The 15,109-nt window shown below is 43.0% G+C and overlaps 1 protein-coding gene across 1 annotated transcript; it reads left to right on the top strand.

Moving 5' to 3' along the window:
* The first annotated feature begins 489 nt into the window (after positions 1-489).
* On the top strand, positions 490-14,642 carry LOC139385979 (adrenodoxin-like). The gene is made up of 5 exons (XM_071131300.1): positions 490-515; positions 780-1,009; positions 4,587-4,688; positions 9,181-9,310; positions 14,597-14,642. The coding sequence occupies exons 1-5, from the start codon at positions 490-492 to the stop codon at positions 14,640-14,642; spliced, it is 534 nt and encodes a 177-aa protein (XP_070987401.1).
* Positions 14,643-15,109: the final 467 nt, after the last annotated feature.

Genomic DNA, 15,109 nt, shown 5'->3' with positions numbered 1-15,109 from the left:
TATGCTTTGGCCACAAATACGAGTCAACAACATTATTTGGGTATGAGTTAACAGAATATTCACTTTTATAAGTTATATTTTCACTGGACAGTTAGTTTAAAACAGCAATTGCCATAGTGGTTTCTGAACAACAGCTCAAATTTCCTCAGATCAAGTTTATCTGTAATGAGATGGCCTTGAACACAGCCACAAATGACTGTACATCTAGAAGGGTGGTGATTACTGGGTTTAGAAGCCCTTATCTTGCCTATAAGGCCATCCAGCCTAGCCAGTTCCTAGAAGGAAACAGAAAGTCCTGAGGAACAAACCAAAGTGCAGTGACATTTCTTTTACATTGAAAGTGCCAGACAAGATGGTGCCGACAGAAAGGGTCGCCCTGTTTCTAGCCAACTTTCAGTATTTTGTTTTATTTCTTACATTATTTACTCGTCTCCAACTCAATCATCAAGTTTGCTGATGAGACAACAGCGGTAGGCCTGATTACCAACAATGACGAGACAGCCTACAGGGAGAAGGTGAGGGCCCTGGTGGAGTGGTGCCAGGAAAATAACCACTCCTACGTCAGCAAAACGAAGGAGCTGATTGTGGACTTCAGGAGACAGCAGAGAGAACACGCTCCATCCACATCGACAGGGCCACAGTGGAGAGGGTGATAAGCTTCAAGATCCTCGGTGTGCACATCACTGACAACCTGAAATGATCCATCCACACAGACAGTGTGGTAAATAAGGCGCAACAGTGTCTGTCTTGGCCTCTAAGGCCCTCACAAACTTCTACAGATGCACCATTGATAGAATCCTGTCAGGCTGTGGGCAATTGCACTGTCCGCAACCGCAGGGCTCTCCAGAGGGTGGTGTGATCAGCCCAACGCATTACCGGGGGCACACTGCCTGCAACCAGGACATCTACAGCACCCAGTGTCACAGGAAGGCCAAGAAGATTATCAAGGACCTCTGCCACCCGAGCCACAGCCTGTTCACATCGTTACCATTTAGGAGGTGTAACGGATGTGAAACAGCTAGCTTAGTTAGCGGTGCTCGCTAAATAGTGTTTCAATCGGTGACGTCACTTGCTCTGAGACCTTGAAGTAGTAGTTCCCCTTGCTTTGGAAGGGCCGTGGCTTTTGTGGAGCGATGAGTAACGATGCTTCGTGGGTGTCAGTTGTTGATGTGTGCAGGAGGTCCCTGGTTCGCGCCCGGGTATGGGCGAGGGGACGGTCTAAATTTATACTGTTACAAAGGCATAGGCAGTACAGGTGCATCAAAGCAGGAACAGAGAGACTGAAAAACAGCTTCTATCTCCAGGCCATCAGACTGTTAAATAGTCACCACAAGCCGGTCACCACCCAGGAACCTACCCTAAATTTTGTCACTGTCACTAGCCGGTAATCTAATCTCTACTCTCCCCTGCATATTAGAGATTGCATATTAGAGATTGCTGCCTTATGTACATAGTCATTGAACACCTGTCACTTTAATTATGTTTACATACTGTTTTACCGGCTTCATAATCTTGTCAAGGCTCATCCTACACCTCTTCTATTCATATACTGTCCATACACATCATTATACACTGAGTGTACAAACATTATGACCAACTTCCTAATATTGAGTTGCACCCCCATTTTCCCTCAGAACAGCCTCAATTGGACTCTACAAGGTTGAAAGCGATCCACAGGGATACTGGCCCATGTTGATTCCAATGTTTCCACAGTTGTGTCAAGTTGGCTGGTAGTGGATCTCTACTCCGAATAGCTTGTTCCATCTCATCCCAGAGATGCTCAATCGGATTGAGATCTGGTGACTGGGCAGGCCACTGCAGTAAGCTGAATTGGCATTTGTGGAACCATTCCTGGACAATCCTAGCCTTGTGGCATGGGTATTATCCTGATGAAAACATCTATTTGCAGGTGGATACACTGCTTCCATGAAGGAATGCATCTGATTGGCAATGATATTCAGACATCCTGTGACATTCAAAACATTGATCTACTTTTATCAAGGGGCCCAATGTGTGCCATGAAAACTCACCCCACACCTTCACCACCGGCCTGCAATTTTGACTCGCGGCATGATGGATGCATGTACTCATGTGCTTTTCTCCATACCCTAGGTATTTGGGCACCAATGTTGTACTCGACTGTGAGTTGAATAACTGTGCCCGTCTGTTGCGTTGCACAATTTGTGTCAGCTTCCATTGTCCTCTCTCATCAATGACCCGTTTTCGACCACTGGCCTGCACTTGGCTGGATGTCCGTTTGGTAGGGGACCATTCTTGATACACACTGAAAATGATTGAGTGTGGAAAAACCCAGCAGCATTGCAGTTATTGACACAAACCTATGCGCCTGGCACCTACTACCATACCCCGTTCAAAAGCACTTAAATCTTTTGTCTTGTCCATTCACACTCTGAATGGGACATATACACAATCCGTATCTCAAGGCTTAAAGATCCTTCTATAACCTGTCTCCTCCCCTTCATCTACACTGATCAAAGTGGATTTAACAGGTGACATCAATAAGGGATCATAGCTTTCACCTGGATTCACCTGGTCAGTCTATGTCATGGAAAGAGCAGGTGTTCCTAATGTTTTGTACACTCAGTGTGTGTATATATATATTCCGGACTCTGATGTTGCTCGTTCTGACATTTCTTAATGTGTTTATTTTTATTTTGGGGAATTTGTGTGTATTGTTTTGTATTGTGAGGTGTTACTGCACTGTTGGAGTTAGAAACATGAGCATCTGCAAAATAAGTGTATGCAACCAATAAAATTGTATTTTTATTGAATTTCTTTAATTAATTAGAGAGAGTGAGCAGGTGCACTCTTCAGGGAGAAGGTGAGGCGACTCCATGCCAGAACTGTCTTCTCACATGTAGACACAAGGGGGCAGCAAAATATTACCATAAACCACTGTGTGCTGAGGACACTCCCTTCCCTTGTATGTGCTGTTTACTCTTTTGGTTTAGTATTTAATTCAGAGGCGGACTTAGACCAGAAATCATCCCTGGCATTTATAACACACCGGCCCATTTTTTTCCCATTGAAACCCCAAGTTGTAGCCAGATAATTCTAATTTTGCAGACTGTTTCTGTGTACTGGACTGTTTCTGTGTGCTGTACTGGGCTAAAAATGGATCAGCTCATCTGGCATTTGCCTGAAATGCCAGATGACCAGTCCTTCCCTGATTGCATTTGATATATTTAATTAATATTTCACATTTCTTGTAGTAGCCTTTGGTATTTAAATTAATAACTAAATTGTTAGTGGCAGCAGCATGAACACTTTGACCTTGACTAAACCATGTTGTCTGGTTACAATGAAGACTGTTTGTTTGCATAGGGGGGAGGAGCACTGACTCTACGGGATCGGTGTCCCCCCGCGGGACGGTTGTGCTAATGTAGGCTAATGTGATTAGCAGTAGGTTGTAAGTAACAACATTTTTTCCAAGGACATAGACATATCTGATATGGGCAGAAAGCTTAAATTCTTGCTAATCTAACTGCACTTTACACTTTACACTAGCTATTAAAGTGAAAGAATACCATGCTATTGTTTGAGGAGCGTGCACAATTATTAACTTTAAAATGTATTAATAAACCAATTAGGCTCACCTGGACAGTCTTGATGCTAAAATACGTTAAAGCCTTTCTCTTGCATTTCAAATATGTTTTTTCTTTGTATTATCTTTTACCAGATCTAATGTGTTATATTCTCCTACATTAATTTCACATTTCCACAAACGTCAAAGTGTTTATTTTCAAATGATATTAAGAATATGCATATCCTTGCTTCAGGTCCTGAGCTACAGGCAGTTAGATCTGGGTATGTAATTTTAGGCAAAAATATGAAAAAAGGGTCTGATCCTTAAGAGGTTTTAAACCCACATGGCAGTGATTCAGCATGTGAGAGTACAAACAGAGAACGTGTGTTGTTCTTATTGTCTAACTCTATAAACCAAAGCCTCTGGCCAACACAGTACAGCACAGCACACAGAACAGTCTGCCTTGTAAAAGTCTGTTATGTTGATGGTGTTTGGATGCTGTTCTCTGGCAACCAAACCACTACGGTGTTGGATACTCAACAGACAGTGTTGCTTTTTTTCAGATGATGTAGTAAGACGAGGGGATACTTGGTACTGTGACCAGACAGCACTAAAGCGGCACCAGGGTTTGTCGACCATCCACTAAAAGCCTACATATCAGTGAAACTATGTTTTAGTTTTTCTAAGAAAAAGAGTAACTGAAAAATAATAGAATGATGTGTGTGTGGGTAGCATTACCTGGATACTTTGGTCCTTTTGAGGCTTCAACTAAATGTATTTGCACCGCTAACATACATCATGTAAACTAATTTCAGTTGGGTTCAAAGGCAGTCCAATATGTTTTGATCCTGTGAAGGTTTTATGATGTTTTTCTTGGCTCACCTGAAGAGTAATGTACAGTATACACCTGAATACACTTGAATGATCCCACCTCTCTCTCACGCTCTCATTCTGTCTCATTCTGTCTCCATTTACTCTCTCTCCCATACTCTAGGTCAGAGGAGAAGGTGAGAAGGTATATTTCTTCAACCATGACGCTATTTCATCAACCGTGACAGGCAGAAGATCACCACTTCCTGTGCCAAGGGCAACAGTTTTCTAGACCTGGTCGTCGACCAAAACGTATATATCGATGGCTTTGGTAAGTTTGGTGTGCCATGGTGGATGTGGTCAACAGACAAGTGGATACAGTCCTGGTTAAATGCTTTACTGTATATGGTGCATGCACTGTTGGCATCCTGGAAATTGCCAACATGAGTCCATATTTCTGATGCTGTGTTTATTTGATAAGATCCAAGACACATTTCCCAGAATAAGCTGAGAAGAAGATGGAGGATGGTATGGCATTGTGTCCATATTAGGGCATGTAGTAAGACTGTCACCCTCTCACTAAGAGTGGCACTTCAACATGCTGCCCATTTACCTCTGGCACTCTGGGCACGTTTGGTTGGTTTCCACTAAATATTTGCATGACTTTATATGGATGAGCCCCAGGATCAAACAGTCTATCCAGACATAGTGATAGAACCGATGGAGGGAGGCAGAGAAGAAGCAGAGAGAGAGAGGGTCAAAGAGAGGGGATGAACACAATATGCGTCAGCAACGTCACCTTTGATGTTTGCAAGGTTTTCTTTCTCGCTCTATATTTCCCTTTCTCTTCCTCTGTCACTCTTTTCTGCTCTTTTCTCATGCACATCTGTCCTATTTAGGCATTGACATGATACAATCTGGATCCCTGGAAGGACTCTGTGTTAAAAAGAGAAAGAAAACCGGTCTGGTGTTCTCTTCTTTTGCAGATGTCAGGACTTCAACATTGTTAATTTTAGAGTAATCTGGTGAATCATTTTATGTTAAAAACATTTCCAAAAGAGACACTTAATTGTCTTGATTTTCACATGCTGTTATTAACACTGTCCTCAGGTTAGGTACTTGTCGTATGTGTGTAAGACATTTACAATTATTCGTTTTTATGAGGAAAAACCTACATTTCTTGCATTCTTAGTTAAGTCTTAGTGACTACCGCATAAAGCTGGTTGACAGAATGCCAAGAACATGCAAAGGGTGGCTTCTTTGAAGAATCTAAAATATATTTTGATTTGTTTAATACTTTTTTTGTGGTTACTATATGATTCCATATGTGTTATATCATATTTTTGATGTCTTCACTATTATTCTACAGTGTAGAAAATAGTAAAAACAAAGAAAACCCTTGAATGAGTAGCTGTGTCAAACTTTCCACTCGTACTGTATGTTTTTTTGTGTTTTTCTTACTCAGACTCCCGTGACCCTTTCAAAAATCCCGGCGACCCAAATTTTGGTTGTGACCCACCAGTTGAGAATCACTGCTATATAGGACCTCTATGGCAGGGCTACTCAACTCCCGGCCCTCAAAGTATTGCTGGATTTCTACTAAACTAACACCTCGTGTCAAATCATGTGGGGCTCGCAATGGCCTGCACAGCCACAAGCAATAACCTAAATGCAACCATTAAGTTGGACAGGCATATCTGGCAACCCAGACTAATAAAGAAGAAACTCAAATTGGGTGCAAAGTTATCAACAAAGTTGATGGAGGGCCTGGAGAAAGTAGTTAAGCCAAAGAGGCCCTGGGTGGTGCTGCAGAAAGAGTTCGTTAGCGGGTGGAATGTGGCTACAGAACAGTGTAAGAGGCGCGAAGGGAAAGGAGAGAGGACCATGTGAGGCCAAGGCTGGTAAAAACCAAGTGCTCCGATAACATTCTCCTTATTCAGAGAGAACTCTCCTCTCGCAGAAGGAAGGACGTCCTGAATGGAATGTGCATTTCATAGGCTGAACTGATTTTAATGGACTGTTTCTGGGCAGGTCCAGGGTGTGGGTGGAACTGTGTTTTGAATGAACCCAACGTGTGGCTCAGCCAGGTGTAAAGTTCCCAACCTCTCGCCTCTTTCTCTCTCCTCACAGTGAAAACCGCTACATGCCTTAGAGTAGACCTTAATCCAGTAGCTCCAGAACTTTATAGTGCCTTGATCCTCTGAGCCTTCTGGACGTCCATGTCCCATCAAATGAACAAAACAATGTTTTTAGCTCCAACCACACACATGGCGCCTCACTCACTCACTCTCCCCATACTGAAACTGCAGGGTGAAGGTAATACAATGATGTGTTCCCCCAAACGTTTCAATCAAATGAACTAAACGAAAGTCAGTCAAGTCTTGGGCTCTGCTCTACCGATAGATCCTGATATACATCATCCCTTATCCCTCACCCTTTGAGCTGGAAGAATTTAGAAACATGATGTCCTAAACCAGCGATGTACAGTGCACTGTAATGTATTTCAATTGTAATGTAATCAACATCTGTAATGTACATGATCTAATCCAGTACAGAGTGGTCTGTAATGTACATGATCTAATCCAGTACAGAGTGGTCTGTAATGTACATGATCTAATCCAGTACAGAGTGGTCTGTAATGTACATGATCTAATCCAGTACAGAGTGGTCTGTAATGTACATGATCTAATCCAGTACAGAGTGGTCTGTAATGTACATGATCTAATCCAGTACAGAGTGGTCTGTAATGTACATGATCTAATCCAGTACAGAGTGGTCTGTAATGTACAGTCTCATTGTATTACATCCTTTTCCTTTGTAGTTCCCCAACGCAAATTCTTTAGAAACATCTAGTCCAGTTTAAACTTCAGCAGTAACAGTTGAGCAAAGCTATACAGTCATTACATATCTTACAGAAGTGTAACTCCAAGGTGACACATTCAAACCTGTGTAGTATGGCTACCTCTGTTCTACCTGGTTTCAACACCCAACCCTGTGTACTCTGCACATACCGTTCATAATGGAGAATGGCCTTGGATATCATTCCAACTAGCTCTCACAGTCTCACGTCAGAATTAGATGTGCATCCATGTTTCTCAAATGTCAAAAGTGGTTAAGGTTAAGTTTAGGCATTAACTCCACATGTTTAAGGTTATGGTTAAGTTTAGACATTAACTCAGAAATCTTAACTCTGAATGGTTAAGGTAAGGCTTCAGTTATACAAAAGTTATATTTAAATCCAAACTGGTTCTCTAGCAAATTAGTAAGAATGTCTCACCCTATGTTCAAGAATGGCCTTTTCCCCTTTATTCAGATTACAACCTCTCTCTTTCAGTTATTTGAAAAGGAAATTATCTCCCAAATTGCTATTTTTAAAACAAGCCATAGAAAGTTTGTTGCAATTTCAATTTAATGCACCAGAAAAGAAAGAACAAATAATACAACAAATATTCTGGTTAATCTCAAATATATTAATTGTTAAAAATACTTCTTTTTTTTAAATAAAAAAAGGTATAATCTTCAAAAATGATATCATAAATAGGACTTGTGGAGTTGTCACACATGCAGCTAACAAAAACATATGGAAATGTCTGCTCTACCCAAAATTACACCCAACAAATTGTTTTTTGCATTACCGCAAAAATGGAAGAGGAAAGAGGAAGGGGAAAAAAGTAAGGAACTTCTCTGTCGGCCCTGCATTAAAGACAATAATTGGTTAAAGAAAATTGTGATAAATAAAAAGTATACCAGTTTCTTAAGGACCAAACAATTGACAGCCGTGCCATATACAGTGGGGAGAACAAGAATTTGAAGCACTGCCGATTTTGCAGGTTTTCCTACTTACAAAGCATGTAGAGGTCTGTAATTTTTATCATAGGTACACTTCAACTGTGAGAGACGGAATCTGTGTGTGTGTGTGTGTGTGTGTGTGTGTGTGTGTGTGTGTGTGTGTGTGTGTGTGTGTGTGTGTGTGTGTGTGTGTGTGTGTGTGTGTATATATGGTTTGCAATAGGCTTAAAACAAAAATCTCAAAGACAATTTTCTATCACTGGATTTGAACTTGCAACTTTTGGAATCAGAGGCAAATGCTTACGCCAATTCACAACACCCCAGCAAAACTGAAACCTACTTGAAGGTAACAGAATTGTTGCTCCTTGTGGCCGTTTTCCACGTAATCTCCCGACGTCCTCAGACGGAGATGGATGGAGGTCAAATACTGACTTGTATCACAGGTGACCTTCATTCACATCATCACATTGATATCCTAATAAAGTATCATATTCTCATCCATTCATCCCATAGTCTCTGAGGGATACAGCCCATATGATGGTGATGCAGAGCCAGAATTAGCTCATGGCTTTGTAAGGGCTTTGTAACCATCAACAAGCATCAACAAAGAGAGATGCTAGAGGTGCTCAGCAGTACCATCAGAAGGGCCAGTACTAATTGGAGCTGAACTGACTGGGGAGGTCTTACCTCACTCGCCTGACCTGTGTCCCTGGAATGAATTATTCTCTACAGTGAATTACATCCAACATAATAAGGCATTATTATGACATAATAGGGCATTCCGTTACTCAGAATGGAGTAATTTTGGAGGCTGGGGGGTTTGCCAGAATGACCCACCCACCACTAACCCCCTACACTCAACTCCCCAGATAGCACAGCGTCAGAGTGTCTAGGGATTCATCCAGAACCAGACGTGATATTAATTTTATGCTTTACATTGATATAGCACATTTCACTAGGTCTGAGTTCATTAGCTATATTGATATAGTATAAGCTGTGTCTTGACAGTTTGATTGTGTGTGTGTGTTCCCCAGGTGTGTGTGAGGGGACCCTGGCCTGTTCCATCTGTCATGTGATCCTGGATCAGAAGGGGTACGACCATCTGGGGCCCATCATTGATGAGGAGAATGACATGCTGGACCTGGCCTTTGGCCTCACTGACATGTGAGTCTCGCACGCACATGCATACACACACGAAGGCATACATACACACACACGTAGGTAGGCATTCCCAAACACACATTAACAGGAAGATCAATGTGGCTTAAGGCCTCACAAGTGACACACTTGCTGATGCATACACATCACATACTTTATACTCTCTCCGAAACACACAGAACACCTACAGTATGAACATGTTGAGCCTGGCCCATGGCCTAACCAGTACGTGAGTGACAGCTGGCTAACACCTTCACACCTTTTCATTAGTCACGATACCTCAGGTAGGTTTCAGATGCCGGGTGAGATGAGCAGATTAAAGATATAATCATACTTTGACTATTGACGATTGTTTCTGCCCAATTCACTTCACATTAGAAAATTGTACAAACTCCCCTCAGGTGACAAATCAGATAAGTACAGTTATAAAACATTTTCTGATTAAATATGTGTTTTTTCTCCCTCACAGGTGCTCTGTGTCAGCAACTTGAGGCTCTCAGCCACCTTGTAGTTTTTTAAAATGTTTTAATTCACCTTTATTTGACCAGGTAGGCTAGTTGAAAACAAATTCTACAAACAAAACTACAACTGCAACCTGGCCAAGAATAAAGCAAAGCAGTTCGACACATACAACACAGAGTTACACATGGAATAAACAAAATTACAGTAAATAATATAGTAGAAAAAATCTATTTATAGTGTGTGCAAAAGAGGTAAGATAAGGTAGGTAAGGCAATAAATAGGCCGTGGTGGCGAAGTAATTGCAATATACCATTTAAACACTGGAGTGATTGATGTGCAGAAGATGAATGTGCAAGTAGTGATACTGGGGTGCAAAGGAGCAAAATAAATAAATACAGTATGGGGATGAGGTAGTTGGATGGGCTATATTACAGATGGGCTATGTACATGTGCAATGATCTGTGAGCTGCTCTGACAGCTGGTGATTCAAGTTAGTGAGGGAGATATGAGTCTCCTGCTTCAGTGATTTTTGCAGTTTGTTCCAGTCATTGGCAGCAGAGAACTGGAAGGAAAGGCGGCCAATGGAGGAATTGGCTTTTGGGGTGACTAGTGAGATATACCTGCTGGAGCACGTGCTACGGGTGGGTGCTGCTATGGTGACCAGTGAGCTGAGATAAGGCGGGGCTTTATCTAGCAGGGACTTGTAGATGACCTGGAGCCAGTGGGTTTGGCGACGATTATGAAGCGAGGGCCAGCCAACGAGAGCATACAGGTCGCAGTGGTAGGTAGTATATGGGGTGAAGGATTCTTTGTTGCGAAATAGGAAGCCGATTCTAGATTTAATTTTGGATTGGAGATGCTTAATGTGAGTCTGGAAGGTGTTGTCCACATATTCTAAGTCAGAACCGTCCAGAGTAGTGATGCTGGATGGGTGGGCAGGTGCGGGCAGTGATCGGTTGAAAAGCATGCATTTTGATTTACTTGCATTTAAGAGCAGTTGGAGGCCACGGAAGGAGAGTTGTATGGCATTGAAGCTCGTCTGGAGGTTAGTTAACACAGTGTCCAAAGAAGGGCCAGAAGTATACAGAATGGCGTCGTCTGCGTAGAGCAGGATCAGAGACTCACCAGCAGCAAGAGCGACATCATTGATGTATACAGAGAAGAGAGTCTGAACCCTGTGGCACCCTCATAGAGACTGCTAGAGGTCCAGACAACAGGCCCTCCGATTTGACACACTGAACTCTATCAGATAAGTAGTTGGTGAACCAGGCGAGGCAGTCATTTGAGAAACCAAGGCTGTTTAGTCTGCCGATAATAATGTGGTGATTGACAGAGTCGAAAGTCTTAGCCAGGTCGATGAATACGGCTGCACAGTATTGTCTCTTATTGATGGCGGTTATGATACCGTTTAGGGTGTGGCTGAAGTTCACCCATGACTAGCTCTGAAACCAGATTGCATAGCGGAGAAGGTATGGTGGGATTCGAAATGTTCGGTAATCTGTTTGTTAACTTGGCTTTCGAATACCTTAGAAAGGCAGGGTAGAATAGATAAAGGTCTGTAGCCGTTTTGGTGTCTCCCACATTGAAGAGGGGGATGATCGCGGCAGCTTTCCAATCTATGGGAATCTCAGACGATACTAAAGAGTGGTTGAACAGGCTAGTAATAAGGGTTGCAACAATTTTGGCAGATAATCTTCAGAAGAGAGGGTCCAGATTGTCTAGCCTGGCTGATTTGTAGGGGTACAGGTTTTGCAGCTCTTTCAGAACATCAGCTATCTGGATTTGGGTGAAGGAGAAGTGGTGGAGGCTTGGGTGAGTTGCTGTAGGGAATGCCGGGCTGTTGACAGGGGTAGGGGTAGCCAGGTGTAAAGCATGGCCAGCCGTAGAAAAATGCTTATTGAAATTCTCAATTATAGTGGATCTATCGGTGGTGACAGTGTTTCCTAGGCTCAGTGCAGTGGGCAGCTGGGAGTAGGTGCTCTTATTCTCCATGGACTTTACAGTGTCCCAGATCGTTTTTGAGTTTGTGCTACAGGATTAACATTTCTCATTGAAAAAGCTAGCCTTAGCTTTCCTAACTGCCTGTGTATATTGGTTCCTAACTTACCTGAAAAGTTGCATATCACTAGGGCTATTCGATGCTAATGCAGTACACCACAGGAAGTTTTTGTGCTGGTCAAGGGCAGTTAGGTCTGGAGTGAACCAACGGCTATATCTGTTCCTGGTTCTACATTTTTTTGAATGTAACATGCTTATTTAAGATGGTGAGGAAGGCACTTTTAAAGAATAACCAGGCATCCTCTACTCACGGGATGAGGTCAATATCATTCCAGGATACCCAGGTCGATTTTAAAGGCCTGCTGGCTGAAGTGTTTTAGGAGGTGTTTGAAAGTGATGAGGGGTGGTCGTTTGACCGCAGACCCATTACGGATGCAGGCAATGAGGCAGTGATCGCTGAGATCTTGGTTGAAGACAGCAAATGTGTATTTGGAGGGCAGGTTGGTTAGTTTGATATCTATGAGGGTGCCCGTGTTTACGGATTTTGAGGTTGCACCTGGTAGGTTCATTGATAATTTGTGTGAGATTGAGGGCATCAAGCTTCGATTGTAGGATGGCCGGGGTGTTAAGCATGTCCCAGTTTCAGTGACCTAGCAGCATGATCTCTGAAGATAGATGGGGGGCAATCAATTCACATATGGTGTCCAGGGCACAGCTGGGGGCAGAGGGTGGTCTATAACAAGCGGCAATGGTGAGAGACTTGTTTCTGCAAAGGTCGAATTGTTTGGGTACAGCCCTGGATAGTAAGACAGAACTCTGCAGGCTGTCTCTGCAGTAGATTGCAACTCCGCCCCCTTTGGCAGTTCTATCTTGGCGGAAAATTTTATAGTTAGGGATAGAAATTTCAGGGTTTTTGGTGGTCTTCCTAAGTCAGGATTTAGACACGGCTAAGACATCCGGGTTGGTCGAGTGTTTTAAAGCAGTGAATAAAACAAACTTAGGGGGGAGGCTTCTAATATTAACATGCATGAAACCAAGGCTTTTACGGTTACACAAGTCAACAAATGAGAGCACCTGGGGAATAGGAGTGGAGCTAGGAACTGCAGGTCCTGGATTAATCTCTACATCACCAGAGGAACAGAGGAGGAGTAGGATAAGTGTACAGCTCAAGCCTATAAGAACTGGTTGTCTTGTACGTTTGCAACAGAGAGTAAAAGGAGCAGGTTTCTGGACGTGATATAATAGATTCTAGGCATAATGTACAGACAAAGGTAGGGTAGAATGTGAGTACATTGGAGGTAAACCTAGGCATTGAGTGATGATGAGAGAGATATTGTCTCTAGAAACATTTAAACCAGGTGATGTCATCGCATATGTGTGAGGTGGAACTAAATGGTTGGTTAAGGCATATTGAGCAGGGCTAGAGGCTCTTCAGTGAAATTAAACAATAATCACTAACCAGAACAGTAATGGACAAGGCATATTGACATTAGGGAGAGGCGTGCATAGCCGAGTGATCCAGTGAATGGTTGGGCTGGCTGGAGACACGGCGATTCAGACAGCTAGCAGGCCGGGGCTAGCAAAGCTAGCAGAAGGGCCTTAAAGGGACGTCGTGATGGAGGAAAGTCTGTTGTAGCCTCCTCGTGCGGTTCCGTCGATAGACCAGTCATGATGGATTAGTAGGGTTCCGTGTAGCAGAGGGGTTCAGTCCAATTAGCAAATGGATCTATTCAGCTAACAGTCCAATATGCTCTAGACAGCTAGAAGGCCGCGGCTAGCAGGCTAGCAGATGGGCATTCAGGATACGTTGCGACGGAGGGGCCTGTTGGAAAAAAAACCTTGGGCAGATTACATTGGTGGTCCAGTCGTGATGGATAACCAGGGCTTCGTGTAGTAAAAGGAGCCCAGGCCGATTGGCAAAATAGGAGTAGTGGCACGAGAAATTGGCCGATGGAGCTATTAGCTAACAGTCCGATATGCTCTAGACAGCTAGCGGGCCGCGGATAGCAGGCTAGCAGATGGGCATTCAGGGGACGTCGCGTGACGTAGGAGCCAGTTGAGTAACCCCATCAAGCAGATTTTGTCGGTAGTCCTGTCGTGAAGAATCGGCAGGGTTCCGTACCCCGTACCGGCAGTAAAAGGGGTCCAGGCCAGTTGGCAGAATAGGTATTGTAGCCCAGGAGTTGCTGATGGACCTCTTCAGCAAGCCAGGATGATGGCCCTGCTCGGGACAGAGACGCTAGCCAGGAGTAGTCACTCGGATTGCAGCTAGCTAGCTGCGATGATCCAGGTGAGACTCTTGTCTGTCTGTAACATTTAACCTGGTCAAGACCAGATCTTTCCCCTGGCGACCTTTCACATATCTAACATGATTATCCAGAAAACATCATTACTAATCTAATGTTATTCTCTAGAACACATCATTATCTGACACTGACTGAGTGCTTAATTCTCTACTAATGAGGAATGTTTCATCCCAGTCTGATCTTTAACAAACATGCTTCTTCCACATGGCTCCCATCCAGTTTAAGTAAAAAAACAGTTAAAACAGTAACTCAGACATGTAGAATGATAACATAACATGTTACGTAAGGTACATTCACATGTGAATGTGAACATACTGCATGTGCACTTATCATGCTAGCATGGTTACAGACAGTTTGCTTTAGCTGTCTGTAGCATTCAATTATTATCTCTTATTTTTAGGGGGGAGCACGAGTCCCCGAAAGAGCCAAACCAAGCTGCTAGTGGAAAGGGAATAGATATGATAACATGATTCCTAAAGTGTGTATAATGACCTTGTCCCTGTACCTGCTGTCTCCTGTCCTGCAGGTCTCGTCTTGGTTGCCAGGTCTGCCTATCCAGAGATCTGGAGTGAGTAACAGTCCGTTTGCCAGACGGGGTGAACGACATAGGCGATCTGATGATGCTGGACCTACACTGTAAAACAAATGGTGTTGTTTTTACAATATTATACAATAAAAATAACAGTACTGTATTCATTATTTACAGTAAATTGCCGTAAATCGCAATGCACTGTGGGTGATTTTAGGCATAACTGGTAAATTATACCGTAAATTCTAAATAAACTTTGTTTTAACAGTACATTACTGTAAAGAAGTGCTGTATTTCGAAAGGTACTGTAATTCCACCCCACAGAATACAGTACCTTATCAGTAGTTGATGCATGGTATTGTTGTTTCATGGTGTTGTTGTCTCATTTTGAGGAATGCCTTGTAAGAGGCTACATTTTTTGCAACCGTTAGTTAGAGTGATCTGGTGATGTAGAGTGATGTAAAGTGATATACCAATGTATCTGATGTGTGGCAACAAGTCCTAAACCTT

The sequence above is a fragment of the Oncorhynchus clarkii genome, chromosome 3 (assembly GCF_045791955.1).
Source record: "Oncorhynchus clarkii lewisi isolate Uvic-CL-2024 chromosome 3, UVic_Ocla_1.0, whole genome shotgun sequence".
Classification (NCBI taxonomy): domain Eukaryota; kingdom Metazoa; phylum Chordata; class Actinopteri; order Salmoniformes; family Salmonidae; genus Oncorhynchus; species Oncorhynchus clarkii.
Note: the sequence above shows the minus strand (reverse complement) of the source record. Positions and strands in the feature narration are given on the sequence as shown.

Bases quoted from the DNA above. Each gene is read 5' to 3' on its own strand.
- LOC139385979 (XM_071131300.1), top strand. From the start codon at position 490: ATGACGAGACAGCCTACAGGGAGAAG. The intron at 516-779 runs GTGAGGGCCCTG...AAACTTCTACAG, and splicing joins AGACAGCCTACAGGGAGAAG to ATGCACCATTGATAGAATCC. The intron at 4,689-9,180 runs GTAAGTTTGGTG...TGTGTTCCCCAG, and splicing joins CGTATATATCGATGGCTTTG to GTGTGTGTGAGGGGACCCTG.